The following is a 27,177-nucleotide window of genomic DNA, read 5'->3' on the forward strand; positions in this document are numbered from 1 at the left end:
AGAAGAGTGGAGACTGTTATAGCAGCAAAGGGATGACCAACTCCATATTAATGCCCACGGTTTTGGCATGAGATGTCCAACAAGCACATGGGTGTGATGGTCGGGTGACTACATACTTTTGGCCATGTAGTGTATTTTCTCTATAATATAGTTTTATTTGTATAAAAATTCTTTAAGCATAATTTTGGGTATTTCAATGATTACATAGAGTATGTTTGGGTGAGTAAAAATTATTTGTAGAATTTGTTGAATAAATATACATAATACTGATGTTAATCTGAAAATTATTAGTTTCAATAAAAGTACAAGATTACTACTGACACTGGAAGTTGTTTCTGTTGAACAACTTATTTTTTGTGTTAGGCTACCTTTTTAAAGGATTGTGGAGCAGATGAAATCTGTCAGAGTAAACTTAATCTTACAACTAAGTTTGAACTACCAAGGCCACCAGGGTAAGTATTTTTCCCACTAAGAATATAATTATTAGCATTTCTTTATAAATAAAGAGTGATTTCTTTGTATATATATTATAGTACCATTATTATTATTATTATTATTATTAAAATTGCTGTAAATAGTTTTTAAGGGCAAGTGAAAATAAGAAAGTAATTTTGAAAGCACTTCTTTTATTCACAGCATGTTAGAAAAACATTTGTGCACTTTTACTGTTGTTTTGGAACTTTGATTTTCAGTAAAAGTTTAAGAACTAAAATTCTTCAATATAATGTTTAGAAATAATTAAATTTAGAGTTGTGTAATTCTGAATAAATAAATAAATCTTCGGATCAGTTGCAATATTTGTCATTTTCATTTTATAGTTTTTAAATTATCCAATGTTGTCTTCATCTTGTAATTCATTTGCTTATGTTTCTTTAATCTTGTAAGTTTCCTCTTTATTCTACTTCTGTTGTCCATTTTCTTCTGAAACTCATAATTTTCAATTGCTCAATTTCCTTCATGTAATTTTAAGTTGTCTAGTGTCTCCTATATTTTATAATTTTAAGCTACTTAATAGTTTCTCCATCTTGTAATTTTCAGCACTCAATGTCTCCTGCATCTTGTACTTTTCAATTACCCATTGCCTCCTCAATTTTAAAATTTTTATCTGTTGTGTATACTATGTATAGTTTATTTTATAATTAACTTGTATGATGACTTTAATTTTAGTTAGCATATAAAAACATCCTGCCAGTTAAATTTGTTTCATTTAAATTCAAATGTGAATAATGGAAATTTCTTGAATTCAGTTGTGTTTCCATTTCTATTAACATGTTTACCATTAAAGGAGACTACTTTTTTACAATTTTGTACAGTAATTATGATTCTGACATTACTTTTATTATAATGTAATGTGTACCAAAAAATAAAACATTTGATAATGTAATTTAACAATTATTTTCATTTCAAAATTCCGTTCTTAGTATGTTGTCATTTATCGAATTTTAAAAGGACAATCCATACAGTAGATGACCTAATTTGAGGTGTAACTTTAAACTAAACTGATAATTTGTTTTTTAATACTTTATTCATAGTGCTAGATACCATGATAAGCTATACTTGGGAGAACAGCTTCTAAACATCTCTGTAAAAGCTAAGAACAGAGGAGAACCAGCTTATGATGCAGCTTTTTTTATTAATCATCCAAGTAGCATAAGCTATGTGAATCATATTACGGTCAGTAGTAGTATAATTTGTTTGTATATTTGTTGTGTGTAGTTTTGAAACTTCAATCTCATGTGACTTTGTAAAAGGAGATAAAAATTAATTAGAACTTTTAGTGTTATTGAAGTATTTGCTTGTGTTTTATTTAAAAACTACTTAAATCTGAAATTAAAAAGCTGAAAAAAAAGCTGGTTGTTTGGGAAAAGTAAACCTCACAAACTGATGTATGAGACCCATTGTTCTGTCAAACAAATAACAAGGTTTGTTAAATTGCTTTAATTTTAGAATTATTTTATACTTTTTGACGTGATATTTTTGGAAAGGACTGAGTGAATATTTTTTATGTAGATGTTATAATAGATATAAAATGTAAATTTTTCATGTTTATAGGCACAAGTGGTTTAGAAGTAATACATTTTGAATTTAGCAAATTTTATTTGAAAGTAGTTGTACAGTGCTTTATTGTCATGATTGAAATGTGATAATTTAAATTGATGTGGTCTATTAATATGCGAATACACCATATTTTTTACATTATTAATTCACACTGAACATCTGATTTTTGTAGATAGCAAATGAATTGAATATTGAATGCAACCCAATTACAGAGACGTTACTGAAATGCATTTTGGGCAACCCATTTATCTTACCAGAAGTAAGTTCCTTTCATATATCAGTGAATATTTATTTAATACAACAGACTCCCTCTTAAGACCACTTTTGGTCTGAAAATAAGTGATCTTAATAGGGATCGACTAGTTCATCAATTAACTGTAAAAGGTTTGAATATTGAATTGTAATGTTATGTGTGATATTTCTTTGCATACTGTACATCCTACCTATTAATAATTATTCATTTCATGAATATTTTCTATTTTATTATCTTTATTTTTATCATTCAAATAGTACACAGAACGTGTGTGTGTGTTACACAAAAACGTTGGTGATTTTTGAATATTATTTTTTAACAATACCTTCTAATTTAGATTGTCCATTATTTTCATGGGTGATGAGTTTTTAGTGCAAACTTCTTCATGTCTGTAATATACTTCAGTATTTGTAGCATTGATTGGATTGTGCACTCTTCTGTGTCTGTTCTGTAAAGTGGTTACTGCTGTCATCTTCAAGGTCACTGCCTTCAGTTACAGTCACTATTCAGGTTGCTGAGAAGATTTTGTTACTAGTTGTCACAGAACTCTTTTTTTTTTAGTGGGAAAATTGTTTATTGTCATGGTTAATGTATTTTTTGAGGTTGATTATGACATTGGGAAGATGTTTTTCTTAGCAAGCTGTAGCAGTTGAACCAAAGGGACATTGTGGTCTTCATGTTGTTGATTGAGGATGAACTGATGAAAAATTTTACAGAACAATTCCATACTGTATTGGTCTCGATTTCACACCCAGTGGAATTGGTCTAAGCACTAGTGTCAAGCACACTGGCACTTTTCACCAAGTTTGTAAGTAACATGCTGTTATCCATGTTTCATAACACAGAATGGACTAGGCACTTTTTGCAGTGGGCACAGTTACAATCAACAATGATCACACCTCTTAATGCTTATTGTAAAAAAAAAAAAAAAAAAAAGGCAGGTGGCCCTAATTTGGAAAACAAACAATGGCTTCTGGACTGATTTCAGTGCTCCTAATATGGAATAGGTGAGTGACTGGCCTGGGGAAATATGTTTTTAATGGTGTAAATGGGCAAATTGTCAGGACTAATTTTGTCTGCAGTGGGAGAGTGGTATCCTTGTGGAGATTATCATTTAAGAAGCCTTGATGTACTTGTTTACTTGTAAAGATTTGCTTTGAATACTAAAATTATAAAGAAATATTTTAAAACAAAAAAAAATATTTTGTTTAACAATGTAATATAACTTTTAGTCTCTCTCTCTCTCTGCGCACACACACACACACACACACACACACACACACACACACACACACAGGGCACAAGTGCATCTTGAATCCAAGTTGTTAACACTTGAGTTTTCAAGAAAGATTGCAAAAGAAAAAGTTTAGTGTGCATGTTAAATGTAAAATAAAGAAATTCATGTTCTAAATACTCAGTGTCATAAAAGTTTCTTGGAACAATAAAGAATCATTACTCGAGTGCAGAGGTGTAATTTTATTCAAATATATTTGAAAATGATATAAATCATATTGATATTTGTTATGAAGTACTGTAGACATAATAGCTTCATACTCGCATGTACTTAAATGTGGCTGTAGAACTATAATTCCCTAGAAAAGTTGGGTAAAATGTGTTTGAGATTGCAACTATGTATTAAATCAATGTATGCTTGAAGAAGTTCAACTGGTCATTAAATGAATTTTATGTGTATTTATAAATGAGAGAATTTAAATATAAATTTTGAACTTAGTTGCTCAGAAAACTTTTTAACTTTTACATAAAAATATATAAAATAAACTATTTGCTAGATTTTATAAAATAAGGTACAGCTGTGTTTTAAATGTAAATTTGAATAATGTTGTGTAATTAAGATTGCAATAATGAAAAAACTGTTAATTTTTCAGGTTGAAGTTCAAATTAAATTTGATATTCGAAGAGTTGAAGATTACGAAAGCAGCTTGGAATTTGATTTTGAAGTAAACACGTAAGTCAGCCAGTTACTTGATTTTAATGAATGGAACTGTTACTAATGTTGCTTATCATTAGTCAATAAAATGTATATGTGGTTGAATTTTAGATCTTATTTCTATTGCAATGTTCAGATCTTTCTCTTTGCTTATATTACTTGTGATTTAAAAGTTCTGTAGCGATAAATATATAATTTTGTTATGACCACAAGCCTTTTAGGTTACAATTATTGTTAATTCTATGCATATTGTGAAACTGTAGCTGTCTAAAGTTTTTAGATAGTTTTTTGGCATTGTAACTGTCTGTTGTGGAATATTTTACTTTCTTCACAAAGTTCCTTTATTGAAACTTCATTTTCTAGTGATAGACTTTAGTCCATCATATATTGATTTCAAACTGATGAATTTAAATAAATTCTTGTTTGTGGGACATGAAACCTTTTAGATGCAACTTTTTTCTAAAATCTTTTGTTATGAATTTGAATATAAGCTAAAACTTCAAAAGCAAATGTAGTAATGGAGATGGTACTGTGTTTGTAGGTCTTTCAGATCAGCATTCAATTGTATCCTGTTTTGGAAATCTTATGTATTAAGTCTCATTCATCCATTACCATCAAATGTTCATTATTAAATACCATTAAAAGAAACAACCTCAGATCATATTTCACATAACATATTTGTCAGGTTTGAATTGTCTTTAAAATTAAAGTAATTTGTTTTATCTTTTCTACTTTTTATCTAGAATACATTGGGTGAAACTGGTTACTTGATCATGACAACATTGTATTCAAGTATTGTTACTTGCCATATTTAACCATAACCTTCATTAAAAGATCTCCTTGTAGATCATGTTTTGTTGGCTACTGAGACTTAAAGCATGACTACTTATTTCTTTCATTAGTGTTCAAGTAATTCTAATCAGAATCCCCTTCATATCAAACATATTCACTCTTTCAGTTCAGGAGACATTAATGTGATAGTCACTCCCACTATTCATTGGTAAAAGAGTAGCCCAAGAGTTGGCAGTGGGTGGTGATGACTAGATGCCTTCCCTCTAGTCTTACACTGTTAGATTGGGGATGCTTAGTGTAGATAGCCCTCATGTAGCTTTGCACAAAATTCAAATCAGGAAAGATATTGACGTTCGAAAACTTTTATAAACCCCTTATAAGATCATAACAAAGTATGTCTGCGTATTTAAAATATTTAGATCTCTTAGTAACAGAAGGTAATACTTTGACAAATTTATCAAATCCACTTCATTGTCATTTACATAATTTGTCCTCTATTTCAGAAGTTAAATATCAGCCTGGAATGCTTCTCTATTCACAGATAAGCAGTTCAAACTTTGTTTCCAAGTGTTCTATCTCATCTGACTCTTCAAACATATCCATTTCTGTTAATGTTCAAGCTTATAAAATAGTGTTTTAACTATCTCATCCATGATTGCTATTCTGTATGACACAAAATGAAATTTTTTCAGTCAGTATGATCAATTTTTTAAATCTTTATGTTGTTTCACTCAGTTTTTTAATTGAAGAATCATTATATATATAACAAAACCTCTTTACTACAAAGTAATTCTTTGGTAAAACTAACAGTGGCTAGGCCTGTGATATCAGGGACAACACTAATGTTATAAAAGAAGAAATAAACTGCATTAAAGAAATTTAATACTCTTCTGAATTTTTTGTTTATTAAGTTACCTTTTTCTTTAATGAAAATAGATTTATTAAAGTTGGACAGCTGTTTACTTTTCACATTATAGTAGTTTCGATTGGACATTTTGTTAGTCATTTTATTTTGTACATAATTAGTTAAAATAGTGGCATTTCTGTAAATATTGGTCTTACTCAATCTTTAATTGACATTTCAGAAAAGTGAAGTAAGCATTCAGGATTTAAATGCACACAATGTATTTTAGTATTATATCTATTTATAAATATTTGTAATTGTGTAAAATGTAACACGATAACCATCTTTGTGTAACATATCTGTGCTTTTTTTGATAGATTGTTTAGGCAGAGTATTCATGATGAAACTTTGTAGAATGGATGGCAACTGCCTGTTGTGGAGACATAAGTGTAGAGGACAACAGGCAGTTGCCATCCATTCTACAAAAATCTGTGCTAGTTTTATTATTATAAATTCAGTAACTTTGTTTTGTCTATCAAACTTTTTTGTCTCTAAACACTGTCGTAGCTGAGACCTTGATTATTGAATTGTGAAACTGTTATGCCTACACTCAAGACGACTAGTCAGAAAAGTACTTGTCTTATGTTTATGCCAGCTATATATCATTTTAATAATTAGTTAATAATAAGCAGCAAAACTGTGTGTATACTGTGATGAAAAGATAAGCAAATTAAAATGTGTTTAATAATGCATAAAAACGTGCTAGCTTTATTACTAGAAAAATTTATTTGAATTAGTGTTATTGTAATCATTTTATTTTATATTTATATATTACAGTACAAGTGTGAACTTGGAAAAGCAAACAACGTTTAATACTGTGCTCGATATTGTACGGGTTGCTGAACTGAAGCTGCGGGGGTAAGATTAAGATAATGATTTACATTTTTATATTGTTCAATGGGTTTATTTCACTTTTTTTATGCTGTATGATCTTTGACAATTTCATTTTAGATTTTAAGAGAAAATCTCTTAAGTAAACAACTGCATTTGCATGAGTGTGTGCTTTAGAAAATGTTAAAGTGAGTAAAAACACCAACTGAAATGAACTCTTTAAAGAGGAAGTATAAATTTATTGCTGCTTTTCAAATAATGTTGTTTTACTTTGGTATATATAAGTTTTGTTTCTGTTTTAAATGCAAAAGTGCACCATGAACTATCCATGCTGTTTCCACCAAATATTTGAAAATCAGATTTTTCATGTTATAAATCCTCAAGCTTGCAGATGAGTCTTTGGGGTCTTACATAAAGTTGCTGACATGGTTTGGTTTTGTGAAGTGATGTGTAGAGTACAATATTGTAAATATATAAGAAATTACAGTGCAAAAATACTATGCATCTTACTCTCCCTTAGTATACATTTATTATTTACACAATTCACAACGTTCTCTGTCCTGATTCTAGAATTATTTAACTCTGGTAGAAGTTACATTATTAATTCAACTCTTAGTGGCTTGACAAGTTAAGAAACTTATCTAATATTTTCATGAATATTTGCATTATATTCTTGTTGGTATTGTGTATGGGGGGGGATACTTCTTGACAATTGCATGGAATAGAGATTTTTCTGCTGCATCTTAGTTCCATTTTGTAATTAGCCAACTGCAAGAAGAATGTTTTGTTGTATATAGTGTGAAAGTTTTAATAAGAGGTTTGCACTGAACTTGAAGAAAGCTGTTCATTCCTATTTTGTTGTATTCATGTGCTTAATTATAAATGTCTTAATTTGATGCTCACCTCTGATTTTATTCATATTCTGACCACTGCAGTGAACACAAATATTTCCCTTGTTTTTGTAACCATTGTAAATAGTATTCTGTTTTATGATGTCATATTTTGTATCTTTTATTTGACTTATCACACATTTATGCACATTTCCTTCTGCAAAGTAGATCCACAAAACTTTCTTTTTTGAAAGTCAAGTAGCTGTATATAGGCATAACTTCAAATTACCACAGTATTTTTTTTAGTTATAAGATGGGTACAGTTTGAAACTTAAATGTTAAATTTATGACTAATATTTATGTAGTTACATTTACTTAAATTACTTAAACTTTTTATTAAAGACCTATTTTATAGAGATTTAGTTAAAATTCGCTTTCACACTGTGAGTTTATTTCAGATATTTATGCTAAAAAACTTAAGTATTACAGCTAGAATGTTTTGTTTTTTACGTATAACTGTGTACATGTGTATTTGCTGTATACAGCTACAATTTGTGTGGTTATCAAATTTTAGAATTGCTCAACCAGAACAAGTATTATATGGTGGTGAAATTAAAGGAGAGACTGCAATGAAGTCTGAAGATGATATTGGTAGCCCTGTCTTTCACATCTATGAGGCATGTATTATCTTATGAATTTGTTTGTTCAATCTAGCTGTTGGAACTTGTGACAGTTCTTGCAATTTTTTGAGATGAGCACACAGTTGTGAAACTTGTTAGGAAAATATATCACAATTGTTTCATTTTTTCTAGTGATGTGTATTCTGTTGGATTTATTCATAGACATAGTATGTATGCCAGATAATCGTGATGATCAGTACATTTGCTTTGTGGTAACCAGTTCGTTTTTTTTTTCCAGTAATAAGTTATCTAATGATACATTTAAAGAATACACTGTTTCCATATGCCATGATTCATGACAGATTTATCTACATCATTCATAAACTTTTGTCAAGAAGGTATTAACTAGTGTTTGACAAACAATCAAACATTGTTATTTAACTAAGATAATTTTTCTAGTTCATACTACTTGTATTCAAATATTACAATTGTTAGACTAATTTGGATGAAGTAAAGTATGTTCTTTATAATGCTTTAAGTGTGTGTTTGTGTGATTAGCTCCAGCAGTACGTAATTTCCTTATCAGTCATATTTTTTATTCTTAATATAATACAAGACTGGTAGTATAGTATTGTTTGGTCAAAAGGGACTAAGTGATGTTATAAAATGAATTATCACAAAATAAAATGATGCCAAGTGTGAAGCATTGTTTGTGTTAATAGAAGAATATGGTGCTTTGAGTTAGGTGTTAAAAGTGCCTTACTAGCAATTGCTAGTGGTATTGATCTTTAACTCGGGAGATCACTCATCATATGTGTGGCTCATAAAAATCTGGCCTGAGTAATTACATTAGAAACGGTTAGTTTCCACAGCATAAGTTAAACATTGGGTTCTATGATTCTGTTTTGTTTAATGAAAGAGAACTGTGGGTCAAGCAACAGCTGTACGTCAAGGGATTGATCAGTGACTAGGGCTATAGAGTGTACTGAGAAATTGGTTTCTGTATTTATGAGAAGACAGAATAATATCAAACTATTGTAAAAGAAGGTTCTGTACATTTGATGAGGAAGACATTAGATCCAATGATAGAAAAGGTTGTGTGGTTTCAGAAAATGATAGGGTATGATGAGGGGTTAGTAAGAAATGATGTCTTGTTTGAAATAGACGGTTTGTGGGATTTGAGAGTAATAACTGAACTTAGTCATATTTTTCTTGCATACTCAAATGTGGTCTTTTATTAATACCTATCTTTCTGAATTTCTTGAGTTGCTTGGTTACTTTTGTCATTAAAATTCAGGTTCTTTCATTTCATAGCATTACAAACTTGTTTCATATAAAAACTAAACCAGAACTGAACTTCATTAAAATGTCCACTGTATCTTACTCTAGAGAGAGATCATTAAGTTTTCCAGTGCAAGAATGCATATCTTAGTGTTTGTTTTTACCACCTTAGTTCTGGCTATTTGTTAGGTATTGTAATTATAGATTTCTTAAATATAAAATGATTTTTAGTTAATATAATATATATCTTGGAGAGAAAATAAAGTTATATTTTTGACTCTTATTACTAGAACTAATTTAATTTGTTATGGTAATATTTGTTGATGTGTATCCTGTTAAAAGTGTGATACGTATTTTACATATTAACAATACGCTGTTCAATGAATAAACAAAATTCAGTTTTGTTGTGCACAAATCTTAAAATATCAAAGGTGTATCATGTTTTAAAGTGATGAAACATGATCAATGTTTCATCTACATTTCTTTAAACACATTAGAGGTAATTGATAAACTACAATTTATTTTAATTAATGTTGTTTGTGATGAGTAAGATTCCTTCAAAAATCTTTCTGTTATGTTTTATTTTTATGCTTGGAATTGCTTTAGATAGAAGAGTTAAAGCTACACTTTTTAATGATAATTAGTTATTTTAATATTTTTTAGGAAATTAGCATATATGTGACTTTTGTGACGTACATAGTAATATGTATTTCTTGTGTTTATATGCAAATGCTGTTAACTTTCATAGGTAATCAATGATGGACCATTTAGGGCCAAAAAGGTGGAAGTTATAATATCTTGGCCTTTTGAAATAGAGAATAACAAAACACATGGAAAGTGGGTGCTTTATTTGATGGATGTACCAAAGGTAAAATCAATGGCTACTTCTGTACTTATTCTGACAGTTACATATTGATCTATGGTCATTTTTTTTTTTCTGAGGGATCATTCAGGTGATGATAAAGATCTCTGGTTTCATATAAAATATTTGGAAGTTTGAATGTTGTTAAATTATTGCCCAGTTTATATTTAATTAAGAATGTACATAAAAATAGCTAAGTTAGATACACAAAAGGGAAAAGATGTAAGTATGTTTGGACAAATGACCATCATGATATAAGATAGCTTTACTGGTACAATATCTAACGTTTTTTTAAGCAATTGTGATTACACTAAACAAATAATTCCATTCATTTTAGCTTTTTTTCTTTCATCATAAATCATCAAATATCAGGAATAACCAAACACAAGCCAGCATTATCTTTTTGATGACTAGAATTAGCTTTATTGGCTTGGGTTAAATAATGTATAACTAGTTATTTTTCAAGTAGTCATAAAATAAGCATTTGGCATCAATGAACACAACTTTGTATTATGCAGTTGTTTTCCTTCATAGAACTTGTATAATAGAAATATTGATTTAACTCAACATCATCAGAACATTTTTTTTATTTGCAGTTTAAGCTTTAAAGCATAAATTTTTTTCACAACTCTATTTTGGAACATGTAGGAAAGTATTAGAATATAATTATGTATACATAAATATAAAATATAAGTAAATACAAAGAAAAGTGTTTAATAACTTGATGCTAATAAACCTTTATATAACATCAACTGCCTTTTGAAGAGTTCCTGTTCTATAAGTTTTTAAGTCTACATTATAATTTTAAATTGTGGCTGTATCTGTATATATAGATGAAAGTATTTCATTATTTTAAAACAGGTTGAAATTAATGGGGAATGTATGGTGGAAAAAGGCCTAGTGAATCCCTTGAATATTAAGGTAATATTATATTTGTTTGTCATCATTATAGCTTACTTGTAAATAAATCATATTTTCAGAATGTTGTGTTAAAATGCTTTAATGAATTTCAAGCTGACATTGTAGGAACAACATAAATACTTGTTTGTTTGTATTTTAACTGTAAAATTAAATTTATAAACTGAGGTCATTTCTGGTGGAGTGTTAATCATTATCTGTCTAAAAAAAAAGCAAAACTAACATTTTTTTTTTTTTATTAATTAGTTGGCACATGGAATCAATTACATATAAAATTTATAATGGTTTTCAAATGACACTAAACACATGAGCACTTACAAACAGTTATGAAAAATGATAGCAAACTGTTCAAATGAGACCCAAAACTCAAGCACTTTTGAATATTTTGTTGTTATCCTTCAAAACTATTTGAAAGTACTCATGTGTTAGGTGTCATTTGAAAACTGTTGTAACTTTTATATGCGATTTGATTCTGAGTGCTAACTTCTTAATAAAAAATAAATAAATGTTAGTTTTTTTTTTTTAGACAGACAATGATCAACACACTCCACCAGAAATGACCTCGGTTGTCATTCTCTAAATCCATAAACACTTTCTATTTTATCCTATCACATGAAAAAAAAGAAAACCAAAGAGTTCTATATTTTTAAAGTAACCCCTAGTAAAAGGCTAATAAATCACATTAAACTTAAGCTTTGATTCTAAAATATAAAATTAAGGGACTCTGACTGATTAATATACAGTTTGAAGATATTTCTGGGTATCCCTTTCTCTTCAAACTTCTAACACCGTTTCACCCATGGTGACAGTCAATCCCACTATTTGTTGGGAAAAAAAAAGTAGTGCAAGAGTTGAAAGTAGGTAGTGATGACTAGTTGCCTTTCACTGCTAAATTAGGGATGGTTGGTGTTGATAGCCTTCAAGTAGCTTTGCACGAAATTCGTAACAAACAAACAAACAAACAAAATAAGTTGGATATATCTGTCCTTTCTATAATGTCTTTTGTGTGTAGAAATTAACTGTGGTGATATGTTGCATGTTTTTTGCAGATTTCTTTCATTGCCTTTACTACATGCTTTGACATTTATTTTTTGTATTTGTAGTTGATTAATACAACACCTTAACAATTAAAGGAAATTATAATTTATAATCTTATAACGAAATTACTTTTAAAACAAAATAAGTAAAAATAAACATTATTCATTCCTTTCACTCCATTGTCAATCAGATTCATACTTGATGTATTTTGTGTGTGTGTTGGGCCAGACTAAAGAGATTTTTTATATTTAAGCAAATTTGAATTTCTGTGACTGTGAACTTGGATAAATAGATAAAAGAAATTGAAATAAGTCTAATAATCTTCTGAAATTTCAAATATCTTGCACTGTAGAAATACAGAAAGGTTAGCAAATGCTACAGTTATGAGTGTATGCTAATTAGACCTAATGTTAGACTTCTGCTTGTATTTGAATGATAAAACTTCAGATAAAGGTAGTTCCTCATATATATAGAAACAACAATTTAGGGTTTTTTAAAAAGGTAAAGACTGTTTAATGTCCTGTCTTTTAGAACACAAGAGCAAGGCTTTTCTTACATACTGTTATGCTTGCTAGAATGAATGTTCATATTGGTACATCAGGTAATGTCTATGAATAATGTATGTATTTACTGTAGATGTTAAAACCTATCATTTGTAATATAGCTTAATGCCTGCTTGGTAAACCATTATTTCATGTTCTAATTTGTGTCACAATCCTGGTACAAGATTAATAACTTGTCATGAATTTCTTTGTACTCAGATACGTATCGGAATCTTGCTTACCTGCATCCACGCATGCAATGATATATAGTTGGATGGATACATAGACAGTGTGTTATTTACATTTTATAAATTAAGTAATTGAATCTGTTTGCTATTTATTGTGGTATTTTGTAGTTACATATTTTGCAACTGAATTATACATTACTATCTACATTAGTGCCAAAAATACATTCAGTTAAACAATAACATGCAGAGCAATATTCTTTTTTACAGATGAATAATTCTTCATCCTACAACTGATAAACACATGATTATTTAGGAAGAACATGGAATACGATTCAGCCCCTTTTTTGATACAAGAGCATGATATGTGACAGTGGTAAAAGTATGTTATAGGTAGGAATAAGCATTAGTGGAGGTACCAACATGAACCTCCTGCAGAGTGGTACTTTTATAGGAATCATATCCTACAACATTTTGTGCTGTTGAAAGCTGGTATAATTGGCCATTATCTTTAACAGGCTTCTCAGATGTTTTCATTGTCAGTAGTTCAGTCACTCAAAGATATCATGTTGTGGTTCCTTGACATGTGCTCGTTGTAGTGGCAAGGACCACGATGCCTATGAGTGTGAAATGGACTCTTATCATGTCAAATGCAATGGCTCTCACCTGTCGTACTTTTGTTCTTTCCATAAATGGTTAGAAGAAAAAGATGTGCAGCATTTGAAAACAATTCATAACATTACTTACCCTGAGGCTCGAAAGTTGCTGTCCACCACTTCATCTTGGATGTATGCTGTTGGACTTTGTTCCACTACTACAGTGGGGGTGCAGATGGATCTCTCTGTGCATTCAAAAGAATTGTTCTCAAACCAAATAAGTTTTTTGACCTTTGTGGTTAAAAAAGTTAAATAAACTTCAACACCCTAACATACATTCCAGCAAATCCCAAGATCCACTTCCTTTGGTTCTGGGTACAGGCATTTCCTTGGGTGCATCTCCTTCTTTCACCTCAAGGTGCAAAAAAATCATTCATTCATGTCCTCAGTCACTGGAATATTCTTCCAACAGCAAAGACTTGCCCAATCGATCGAGGGAAGGATCCACGGAAGTCAATAGACCTCCCTCGAATAAAGACGGGTAAAGAAAAAAGTCATGGTTGGAAACAGAAGGGCTCTCCACCCAATTTGCCTCCACATAAATAAAAAGAGTCACCTTGATATAATGGAACTCTCAAGGTTTATGTTCTAATCTGTATGACTTCAAAAAACTTGCTTCCTACCATTCTTTGTCTTTCCTTACAGAAAACATTTCTGAAACCTGCCAATACAGTTACCGTTTGGCAGTTTTTTTTGTACAGAAATGACAAGCTGTGTGATGGATGAGTGGCACTACTGGTTCATGGCATGTGCACACCCTGTCTTTGCCACTCGACATACCCTTGGAGACCATAGCCATCCGTGTTTCCTTGGGTCATACTATCACTGTTTGTTCTCTCTACCCCCTCTGGGAAGTGCTGATATTGATAGGAGCAGGGATCACTCCATAGAGCATATGCCCTCTGATCACAATCTTTTTTCAATATTGGTTCTTATACTTATTTTCATGCACCTAGTCAGTCTTTCACTGCTATTGATCTCTGTTTGCTCCCCTTCACTATTCTCCAGTGATCATTTTTCTATAATTTTGAGAGAGAATGGCAGTTGTTGATGCCACCTGACCTGCATGCCCTGGTGGAAGCTGGATCAAGCAGGTCAAATGTACAAGAGCATTGAACATCCTCTGTATCCTCTCTTCTACCACTTGGGGAGCAGATCATTGTTCTGCATTAAAGATATTGTTCTCTTATTCGATTGAAACTTGACTATGATCACTGGTTTATGGCTCTACCAGGACCTCAGCCTTAAAGATGCTCGAGCCCATTCATCATCAAGGACTTCGGCTCTGCACTCGGGCTTTCTGCAATTCCCCAGTTCAGAGCTTATACATTGTCTCTTGAACCTTTTTTGCACCTCTGCCATTTGCAACTGTCTTTACTATATGCTTTGAAACTTTGTTCCTGACCAAAGCATCCCATCTGGGGTTGTGTTTTCCTTCCTTGGTGGCCATACTTTTTCAGAACAGACGATCTGGCATTGCTCCTTTTGACCTTCGTATCCAGGTGCAGTTGAATAAATTGGGTCTGTCCTTGGATAAAACTGTTGCATCCACTTGTCAGCCTTATTTCACCATGGCTTCTTACTGTCCAAAAATTTGACCTGTCTTTAAGTCATCTGAGAAAAGCAGACACTTCTGATTGGAAATACTATCTGTTATTTACTGAACATCTTTTGAACCATCCTTCCATTCCTATTTATACAGATGGTTTGAAATCAGGTGACTGTGTAGGCTATGCCATGGTTTGTTGTAGTTCAGTGGTTGTGTGCAGAAATCCTCTCTACAGCTTGTGTTCACTGCTGAACTGTATGCCATTTCTCTTGCCCTGGATCACATAGAAGTTAAGCAGTACTCAAATTGCACTATTTATACTGACTTGTTTAGTTCTCTACTGGCCCTGGAATTCCTTTGTTAGTTCACACCCTTTTCTTGCTGGTATTCAAAATTTACTGGCCCATTTCTCTTTAACATCTATTTCTATCCAGTTTTTTTGGATACTGGGCCATGTTGGTATTCACAGGAATGAACTTGCAGACACTGCAGCTAAATCTCATCTGCTCTGGCACTATCACTGCTGTGCCTGTTCCATACATGGACTACGGTCTTGTATTCAAGGCTTGGCTCCATGCCAGTTGGCAGTCAACTTAGAGTGAGCAACGTAAAAACAAGATTTTCCTAATAAAACCCTGTATTGGATTTTGGCTGTCTTGCTTCCGTAAGGATTGGAGAGAAGTTGTTCTAACTAGACTACACATTGGTCACAGTTTAACTCATTGTTTTCTTTTATCTGTGAGTGATGCACCAATGTGTTTTCTGTGTAACACTCAGGTCACAATAAGCCACATTTTGCTGTCTTGCCTTTGTTAAGACTCTCAATAATGGCACCATTTTAAACATGTTCTGTCCCGAGATCTATCCATAACATTAGACAGTGTCATTGGTGATGGTGACACTGTCAACCTTGGAAATGGTTTCAGTCGTTTAAAGATCATTAATCTTTTTAATGTAATTTAAGTGTTTTATATTTCTTCTTTTAATCTTTTTTATTGTGGTTCCATTTTAAGAGTCACAATTTCTCTAATTCGATTTGAAATTAGAAAATGGCCGTGACATCAAATAACTCAACCAGGACTGGAAAGGCCAACTTCAGGTGACTAATGCTGCTGTTTGAACTACCCATTAGTCATCCTGGCAAGTTATTAAAATTTTACTGCAAGTCTTTTGAAACCTTTATTACTTTCTGAAAATGGCCATAATGTCAAATAACTCAGAATCAGGACTGGAAAGGCCAACTTCAGGTAAATGACAGTGGTTTTGAACTTACCTCTTAGACTTCCTGGCAAGTTATGGTAATTATAATTATGCTACAGAAAGTCCTTTACAACTTGTTTTACTGTAGTTCTTTACTCACTGCTGTAGACTAGATGTAAACATTGGTTTTAATGCTATTTATTTTGTTTTTTTAAACTTTTTTTCACCTTAATTTTCTTTTATGAATTTTACTAAATTTACTTTAATTTTAACTTTTTACCAGACGTTCGGCACAGATAGCATAGCTGCTTTGTGCCATAAGACACTAAACCAACCAACCAATCTTCAACAGATGATGATGTGTATATTCACTGTACTAAAGTGGTTGAGTAAAAGATTCATACTGCACACTTACTGGATGCCAATGCCTTTGAACATCTTCTGGATGCTATTTGGAAACTTGTAACAATCCTTCAAGTGATTCTAAGCATTAAGGCTATTCTGAAAGCAGTTTTATTGCTTGACTGGTTGATGATACCCTGGAAACTTATGAACACCTTTATTTTAATCATCCTGTATTGTGCTAGGCTATTTTTATTGTTTTTTTTACCATACTTCATCTTAATTTTAAATGTCTTGAACTGAAGGATGCAAAACTGCCTCTACAAAACCTTCATTTATGAGTGAAGGATATATGACAGCTAATTTGGAATTTTGATCATATGTTGAACCACCAGAAGCCTTATTTAATATAACAGTATATTGGTGGTAGTTGTGGGAGATTTAACTGACAAAACTGTATTATAGTGGTGTGTGCCCTTTTATAGCTAATATATAACTTTTAGATGTCTTGTAAAGTTTCTGCTATTTATATTTTTTTAATGTAGAATAAACATGTTTTTTTTTTTAAATTTCACACTGAAAGAGTACTTTTCATGTCATTTTGAATACATTTAGGGTAGTATTTTCAGTCAAACCTGAAGAATGTTACTCAGTTGTCACTGCTGTTCACTTTGTAAATAAATGTTTTTTTAGGTTTGTATATTTGATTTACAGCTGTTTCAGAACAAACTGCTAATTAAAACTTAGGAAGGAAAAGTGATATTTATATATAAAATTTAGTTTGTGTATACAAATGAAAAACATGGTTTCAGTGGTTGAAATTATCCATATAAAAATACTATATCAAAAACATGCTCTTTAGTTTTGTAGTCCCTCTTTTTCCAACTATCTGTATTGAAACAAAATGAATGATTAAGTGATTTAGCTTTGTAAGCTTGTTTTATTCTTTATAAACATGCCAGTGGAACATTTGTTCATACGATGTATATTAATATTAGTGTTTTAATCATTATAATTTTGTCCATTTTGCAGAAAGTAATATAATAGAAATTTTAGCTTGAGGTCAAATTTATTTGCATATAGAATCTAACAAACAACTTATTGAACTAGCATAAATGTTGTATTGATGAATCATGGAAGAAAAGTAGATTGAGTAATATATCATAAACTTGTTGCAAATGCCTGTAATTATCTTGAAATATTTTGAAGTAGTTATGCTCTTATGGATATTTTTGCTATATATATAACTTATATATACACACAAATGTAATTAATTTTTAATATAGTACTGTATTTTTCATATTCTAGCCAGTATTATTAACCCTGGTACTGGATGAAACTTCTTATTTGGTACTAGATATATCAAATAGAATGTGGTTGAAACATTGTATTACATTCTTCTTTATTTTTGCTTTTATGTTCTTCAAATACCACTTTACCATGCAATAAAAAAAACAAAAAAAAATTTAATAATAATTATAGCTGCCTTTTATTAGTGAATACAGCTAAATTCCAAAATGGCTTTGCCTCCCTCTCACCCCAAAGCTGTCTCATCTTGATTTGCCCTCCAAGCACTGTTAAATACATTTTCACCTAACACACCAGTCTTTTATATCTTATCAGTTTTGTGTCTTTTTAGAACATATGCTGATCATGTGACTGCTCTCCACCAATACTACTGTGCCATCTTTACTATTTCATCACAATCCTTGCTTTGTCAATTGGCATTAGTGTGCATTGATGCCTATTTAACTCACATCAGTTATGACTAGTATGATTTTACTTGTGATGACTTATCTGTTTTCAAATTTCAACTTTCAAATTTAATGTTTTTTCAGTTATTTACTTTAGTTTGCTTTCACCAGTTTTTTTTTAACTTAAAATCTATTTTTTTAAAATGAATTAAAGTATTAACATTATGGATGATGATATGTGGATGATTTGAATGAGCCTTTCTGTTTTTGCAATTAGAGAATTGCAGGTGATCATTGCAATGTTTCCAGTGTTATCATTCCTGTAGATTTCTCAATGCCTATTGTCCTCTCTCTACTTAGTGAAGCATAGGAATCCTTACTACTTACAATTCCTGGTCCCTGCAGTAGTGAACCAAGGAGGTTTTCACCTGAATTATTGTGCATACGTGTGTACAATAAACAATAAACGAATTCCTATATCATGCATACCCACTCTGTGAGAAGAGGGCCATTGTCATTATGATACCAAATAATGATTATACTATAACATAATACAGATCCTAAGCATTCGATCTGGATGTTTTTAACTCGACTGATTGCATTTGACATAATCTTCAGAAACCAAGCCATTTCCCCAGGTGTTTATTGCCTGGATGAACCACATTTGGCCTATTCATATAGAATTTGCAGTGCTTTAGCTCTAGTCAAACTGGCACCTTATTATATTTCAGTATCATTATGTTTAATACTATGGTTTGTTACACATGTGGTATAAATATCAGTTAACAACTGACTGGGTGTGATAGTTCTCTTGATTAAATTCATACCTGTATATATTCATTTTTCCACAGCACTTTCTTAGATGAGTTTTTATCTCTCCTACACTTAATTTTTATACATCGTGTTTCATTTCATGTTCTCCAGCACCTTTTTACTGATTCAGTACTATAAATCTTTTTCCTGAATGCAAATAGTTGTTAGCCTATTTTGTTCCACTATTTTTGTGTTGCTAGGTTCTTTACCGGGTGATGAGCATACCTGTTCCAGATGTAGTATTATACTCTACAGGTGTACCTTCTTTTATACTCTTGCATACCTGTTCTTTAAGTGTAGTTGCTTTCTGCTTGATTTTGTTTTGTTGTACTTTCACTGGCTCTTCACCTTTGCAATGTGAGATTCTACCTTTGAGTTGAGAGGTAGATAAGACTGTTTGGGAAGTTAATATTTTCTAATACTGAAAATGTATTTCCTGTAGGTACTTACCTCTTCTCATTAGTTTGCTGATGCTTCTTGTTTGTACGTGCCATTTCTCAACAGTGAGAATAGTGCTGGAATAGTAGAGAGCTTGCTGTGCTAGTATAAATGGCACAATAAGATTGGTGGAGGGTAGTCACATAATTAGTACATTTTCTGAAAGAACAAAAAATTGATGAGGATTAACATCAATATCCTAACATTAGGATAAATTTTGCATGTTTCAAAAGTAAAGTTGGGTAAATTTTTGAAACATTGTTCAGAACTGCAAAATACGAGTTGTATTATTACACTGTATTATCTAGTTTTAAGTAGACATTATATAAAATTCAATTGTGTGAAACATTTCTTTAGCAATGCTTAGAGGACAGATCAAAGTCGAGAGCTTTGGAGTGAGAGGAGATAAGTACCTATTGGAAATGCATTTTTAGTATAAGAAAATATTAACATTTTAAAAATTGGTATATACTTAAAGACACATGCATATATAATACATATATTTAAAGATGTATGCAGATTTCACACCAGAATAAAATTAACACAAGGAAAATGGCAGCAGCTATGAAAATGCAGTGAATAATGTTTCATTTTTACATTTTAACTATCAGTGAAACAGAAAGCCCAACTGCTTTTCTTTCATGTTTTATCCATAATATATGTAATAGGTACACCTACAGAAACAGTTAAACATGATGGTATAATTATCAAAATATCGTTTGAAGTACAAAATCATTATAATCATGTCCATATCTAGATATTGTTTTTGTAGATCTGTTAATTCCCTCTAATGCTTTACAACTTCCTCTCACATTGAATTTGTGAATTATGGTTGAGCTTTGAAAATGGTCTTATATTTTATTGCACCTTCTCAAAGTATTGAGTAGGATAAATTTTGCATGTTTCAAAAGTAAAGTTGGGTAAATTTTTGAAACATTGTTCAGAACTGCAAAATACGAGTTGTATTATTACACTGTATTCTCTAGTTTTAAGTAGACATTATATAAAATTCAATTGTGTTAATGTAAGCCTCCACAAATTACACATTTGCTCTTGTAACTTCCTACTTATAAATATGAGGTGATTAACTGCAAACAGAAATTTCAAAGAACAAATTTCACTGATCAGTATAGTGTTCTCTGTTGTTTGTTCTTTATAGAATTCTGATAAAATTATGGAAGTTACGTTGAGATTTTGGTATTAAGGTACACTGATATCTATCCTGTCGCCAAATATGCTCAACATTTTAGACTTAAGGACTTTATAATGTAATTGCCAATCCAACTATTCACTGTTAGTCTAGTCTAAGAGTTGGGAATGATGTCATTTATTTGCTGCATTTCCTCTAGTCTGTCACATCAAAATTAGAGGCAGTCCAGACAGCCATTACGTAGTTTTCCATGAAATTTAATAAAGAAACCATAAAAACTGTCAGGTAATTAAATAAGTATTCACAATACAGCATATTTTTAAAATTTTCTGCAGAGTAATACTTAAATACAGACAGCAAATAAAACAAATATAAAAGTAAGTAATTAAACGAAGTCTTCACAAACAATGTTGGTTATCAATAGGCCAATTTCTGTTTTGTTAGACTGACTTTAACTAGCTGTTGGATAAACAGTTTTTCAAAAATCTTCACTCAAGACAAAGACCAAGGAACTAGTAATGATGTCCACTCAAGGCAAGAATAAAAGAAAGAACAAGACGACATAGTATAAATGACTACAAATAACAAACATTGGAAAGAACTTTCAACTTTTATCAACTTTTGGAAGTATCTGTATCACTTCATGAGATTGATTTGTTCTCCTCCAGGAGTAGACTAGACATAGGGGCATATCGGTACAAGATTCTATGAAACAGCCATTACTGTATGTTACACCTTGGTATAGAAAGATTCTTAACATATTCTTTTTAATACCCATTTTACCCATGTCATTCACCATGTGCTGAATACTTACATGAAATGTCAGAAAAATTACCCAAATATATCGAAAGAAAAAATACATTCTAAACTTACTATGAAAGGATGAAAGTATAGTCATTGCAAATGTGACAGTGGCATGAGGTATTCAGATTTAACACTGAATTAATTCAGCAGACAGTATCATTTGAAATTGTGTTTAAAGAAAAAATGACATGTGAATGAAACTCAAGATCTTATTTCTTTACTATGTTTATATTTTCCAATTGAAACATTTCCAATTAATGTTGTTTGGTCACAATGTCAGCAAGCCAATTTTATGTTGAAATTAAATGTTTTAATATTCTCTCTTATTAATCTTTGAAAGTTTTGTTGCCATACTACTGTACATAGTTTGCATGTTTGAGCATGAATTAGTATGATAAACTTATTTTATTTATGATATTTCAGTGTAAAGCTTATTTTACATCATGCTAGTTAATATAACTATTGTTTATCTGTACATTGTGACTGTATTTTATTTTGTTTGTATCACAGGGTTTAAATGATGAGAATTTAACTGAGGGAAGTAATGTTACTGTAAAGACCATTTTTGGCCGAAGGAAGAGAGAAGTAACAATATTGCCAGAGGAAAAATTAGTTGATGGAAAAACTTTCAAATACGTGACTTTGGTAAGTGTCTCATTACTGGCTGTGATGAAAATTTTGGTTTTCTGTTTTTATGATTATTTACAATTTTATTTTTTGAAGGCATAAATTTTGGCAGTTATCTTGGATGTTAAAGATTCATCAATCATTTCTTTATCATATATAATCAAGTATTCTACAAACAAGCTAAGAGACAGTAAGGTATCTTAAATCACTTAAGATATGTATATGATTTTGTATACTTTTGCAATTACATGAGTGTATTTAAAAAAAAAATGAAATGAAATAAATTTGAATATGTTAAAATTAGGGTATGGCTTTTAGTTAAGTTTATTACACTGTATTCTTGATCTACTTCCACCAGTTAACCTTGTTTCTTACCTTTCTACTTGTAATATGGTGTCTATTCTCCTGGTCTTGTATAGTCAGGTGATTAGATCACTTGATTTTCAATCTGAGGGTACTGGGCTCAAATCTCTATTCTACCAAACATGCTCACCATTTCAGCTGTGAGGGCATTATAATGTGATGGTAAATCCCACTATTTGTTGTTAAGAGTAGCCCAAGAGTTGGCAGTGGCTGGTAATGGTTAACTACCTTCTCTCTAGTCTTTCACTTTTAAATGATGGATGGATAGCTCAGGTAGCCCTTGTGTAGCTTTGTATGAAAATCAAACCAAACCAATCTCGCATCCTACCTGTAATAAACAATTGCAACTTCTGTGTACTAAAAGTTGTCTTAAAAATCTATAACATTGGTTAAAACTGCTATAAAGCAATGATTAATTAAATGCTAATGTTTGTGGTCATCCGACTTTCATTAGGACATAATGAATATTGTTAATCACTCAGTACTTCGTTTTTTCCTTAAGTCGTTAAACACTATACATATCTTTACATGAATTAGTTCTGATATTTACTTGTAACTTATTGTTTGTGTTGAGTAAGATTTTCTTGTAAGTTATGTTAGCCCTTTAGTGGTTCAGCAGTAAATTACATCGAGTTTTGATAACTGCAGTGTGCACAGCACAAATAGCCATTGTATAATTTTGTGTTTAACCACAAAATCATCTTAAAATATTTATTTTGTATACTTTTACAATTATGAGTATCATTAAAAATATGAAATAAAAATTTTTGAATATATTAAAATTAGGGTATGACAAGACTGAAGTTATTATACATTGAGGTGATTTCACACAAGTGTTTATATCTACAATGTTATAGTATTTAATACTGTATTTGAATAGCAGGTAAAATGTTTTTCCAGTTTGTTTTTGATCTGATTTGTAGGTTTTATTTCGAATGTTTTACTAATAATTTTAAATTCTAATTTTAAATGTTTTTGTTTGTTGAACATCTAACAAGTCTAAAACAGTGAATTAACTTGATTTGAGAGCAAGAAAAGTAGCACTTTAGTATTTATGGTGCTTAAAATCCAAATGATGAATTAGTTTGTAATAACATTCAACTTTGTGAATTTTTTGCAAATTTTCATAAAAAGAGGAAACATTTTATTAATTAGTGTTCTTTTATTTAGGATTGTGATTATGGTAGTGCTAAGTGTTTTCAAATCTTGTGTACCATCAATAACCTTGATGCAAAAAAAAGTGATGTTATAAAAATAAAGGCTCGTCTTTGGAATAGTACGTTTGTTGAGGTGAGATTTTTTTCCTATAATGTTGCTTAAAATTTATTTTTAAGCTGCAAATTTAATGTGTGTAGTAATACTCAAAAAGTCTACATTTTTCTTCTATTCTAATTCAGATGGGTGAAAATTTCCTTTTTATGAAGAATTTTTAAAATTCTTGCTTATACATATTTAGAATGCACATACTTCAGAAAATATGGAGGTAGTTTCAAAACAAGGTTAAATAGATTTTGCTTTTATCACATATTGGTGTTACATATACTTTCTCATGGGAAGGATTACAATAAGAATATCTAGCTGAATGCACTGTAAAGTAGGACAGTGATCTTTATCACGTGCGTGCTAGATGATGTCTTGAGGGGATATTTCTTATTTTGCTAATTGAATAAACAACAACGACATGGTTAGAATCTTATATGTAACTTAATGCTTTCTTAGTGTTGAACAAGGCTTAAGTCAGAAACGTACCATTTTATGTCTTTAAATTAAAGCTTCAGATGAGCTCCAAAAGATGTAAAGAACTTCCAATATAAACACTCTCCTTTGTGTTTAAACATGTCTGGCTAAATTACTATATTATGAGTTGTCTGTCTTTATTGTTATCACTGCTATATAATGTCAGATCTCCTTAAGTTCAGTTAAGTGGTTACTACTTTCATTTCTAAGGTTATCATTGTGCCTGAGAACACTACAGTATAATACATGACCCAGGAGTGTGACTTGTGTACTTTAAGGTATGGAGAACAAAAAAGTTTAAAATACTAATAATTTAATCTAGAAAATTGAAACTGCCTTACTTAGTAAACATAAAATATTAAAATATGTATTTGTAACTTGTATCTTAAGTTTATAAAACTTTATTTTCTTAGGATTATTCAAAGGTGGATTATGTTAGTATCATCTCCAGAGGGAAGATCTATCTTGACTCTGGTTTAGATATTGAGCAAAACACAACAAATGATGTTGCAAAAGTAAGTTACACATTGTTCAATTTATTAATTAGAATTTTTTTTTTTTTTGTGTACTTGGTATGTTTTTGAAATATTGAACAAACCAGAAAATGGCGTCCGATTTACAATCACACAACACACCAGATACTTTGGAACATTAACAATCAGACAAAAAAACCCACAATGTGTTAAGTTAGTTTTCCCTGAACCTCTCTGTGAAACTTTTTTCTATGAAAGTGTATTGAATGCTTTTCAGTTGACAGTTTATATTCAATTTTTAGTGAAAATGAGAAGAGTGCCATGCTGTAATTCATATCAGATGAAAATACTGGTTATATGTCAATGTTTTATTGCAAACTCATAAGAATAAACAAGTGCAACCTTTTTAAATTGTTGCTAGAATTTTTATTTTTAAGTCGCAGTACCTAGTAAATTACTTTAATATTGTTTTATGTTTATCTGGAATCTCTTCATAACAATACATTCTTATGTAACATTCAGAATTTTAGAGTAGAAATACAACTCAATGAGGTTAATTGTGGGGCAAAGCTCAAGCAAAAATGGTAAAGTATTGTTTTTGAAAATTTAACTCTCAAGTTAAAATATGTAATTAAAATAAGTTAGTTTTAGTATAGGCTAACTTCATTGTAATAAAGTGAAAAGTATCATAAAACAAAAGGATAAAACATTCTTAGTTAATTCATGGCATTAGAAAAACTTGTAGGTTTAAGAAGTCTTGACAGATGTGAATAAAAACTATAACCCAAAGGCTTTCAAAAGGTAGACCTTTCTTCAGGGTAAAACTATGAGAAAGATAATTTCCCTCATTAATAGGCTATTTACAATTGTTGTTTTGAACAAGAAGTCAAAGTAGCATTTGGTTCCACATTTTGTGAATTTTACAGAATTTAAAAAAGAAATATTTGTGTATAAAAGAAATAGCAGATATTTTGAAGTAAATTATATCTAATAATAATTTTATTTGAAAAAATGTAAGTTATTAAATTCTATAATAATAACTTTAAAATAAAATAAACCTTTTTGAGAAAACCTAAACCTCCAATTATTTTGAAAAGTGCTGATCTTTTTCATGCTGATCGAAGTAAAATTAGCTTGAAATGGGTATGTCTTCTAGTGAAAGCTTGTGAAATTAGATTTCTTCGTAGAGGTTTTGACAAGGGACAACTTATTTTTGTAAGGGAATGGTGCAACTTCTGAACTTTTACACTATATACAATACACAAAGCTCATTTTGTGTACCCTTTTTACTAGTACATTTTAGTCTGTTTTGTATTATTTTTCCAGACTGAAATGAGAACAATTCTCAATTTAAGCGTTGTTCAGTATGTATTGTATTTGAAATTTTGTTTCATTACTTTATACTTTTCTTAAAATAAAAATATTACAAGACTAAACTACTGTATGATTTAATTTGGAAAATTTGATATTAATAAAATAAGCTACATAAGAATTTTTGTACATTTTTATGAAAAGTGAAAGTTTCTATTTTGCTGCAGTGTGTTTTTAACCTTATATTTGCATCATATAAGCCATTAAGTCTTGGGGCTAACACTACTGAAAACTGTCTTTTAATAATTGTGGTGGGTACAGTAGAAGCAGCCTATTGTGTAGCTTTGTGCTTAACAAATAAACAAAATACTTGATATAAATTGTTAAATACTTGTCTGTTTGGATGCATATGGAGCAGGTGGAAAGTAAGAGAAAACATTTTTGCAATATAAATGAAAATTATTCGTTATTTAACTTCAGTATATATATATAGACATTGGAGAGATAATAGCATCATACAATTGAAAATTGTTCAAATATACAAACTGCCTGGTGAACTAGATGAGATGACTTTTTATTATACTTGCATGTTTCTTCATTAGGTTGATTGAGATGTATACAAGCTGAACTAAGCCATCTAATCACTGGTTCAGCAACAAGTATGTCTACTTCAACAGATTTGAACTCTTAATTTCAAATGCATATTTTATATCAAAACATTTGTTTTTTTTTTCTTTATAGAATTTTTTTAAAGATTTTTCAAGGTTTTGAATATTCTCAGCATTTTTTTTGTGTGCATGATTTCATGGCAGGTTTTTTTGTTTAAAATTTATGTTGTAAAGGTTGATGAATGTTACTGAGATTTAAAAGCAAGGGTGCTGGTAAGGAGGGGCTTGCTGTGGGGCTATAACAACTAAAATATTTGTTTTATTCTCCCCTGTAGTATTTGTACCCAACT

The 27,177-nt window shown here is 30.6% G+C and overlaps 1 protein-coding gene across 6 annotated transcripts in view; it reads left to right on the plus strand.

Moving 5' to 3' along the window:
• LOC143252734 (integrin alpha-PS1-like) overlaps window positions 1-27,177 on the plus strand; it is a 156,252-nt gene that overhangs the window by 119,389 nt on the left and 9,686 nt on the right. For 5 of the 6 annotated variants that reach the window (XM_076505325.1, XM_076505322.1, XM_076505324.1 and 2 more), the window contains 11 exons: window positions 364-452; window positions 1,533-1,674; window positions 2,231-2,317; window positions 4,198-4,277; window positions 6,733-6,813; window positions 8,191-8,293; window positions 10,266-10,385; window positions 11,241-11,300; window positions 22,219-22,353; window positions 23,869-23,988; window positions 24,849-24,950. In XM_076505325.1, the coding sequence (XP_076361440.1) occupies window positions 364-452; window positions 1,533-1,674; window positions 2,231-2,317; window positions 4,198-4,277; window positions 6,733-6,813; window positions 8,191-8,293; window positions 10,266-10,385; window positions 11,241-11,300; window positions 22,219-22,353; window positions 23,869-23,988; window positions 24,849-24,950 (1,119 nt within the window). Of the gene's footprint in view, window positions 1-363; window positions 453-1,532; window positions 1,675-2,230; window positions 2,318-4,197; window positions 4,278-6,732; window positions 6,814-8,190; window positions 8,294-10,265; window positions 10,386-11,240; window positions 11,301-22,218; window positions 22,354-23,868; window positions 23,989-24,848; window positions 24,951-26,821; window positions 26,879-27,177 lie in introns of all 6 variants that reach the window. The other variant, XM_076505323.1, reaches the window with a different exon arrangement.

This window comes from Tachypleus tridentatus, chromosome 6 (genome assembly GCF_004210375.1).
Source record: "Tachypleus tridentatus isolate NWPU-2018 chromosome 6, ASM421037v1, whole genome shotgun sequence".
In the NCBI taxonomy this organism is placed as follows: domain Eukaryota; kingdom Metazoa; phylum Arthropoda; class Merostomata; order Xiphosura; family Limulidae; genus Tachypleus; species Tachypleus tridentatus.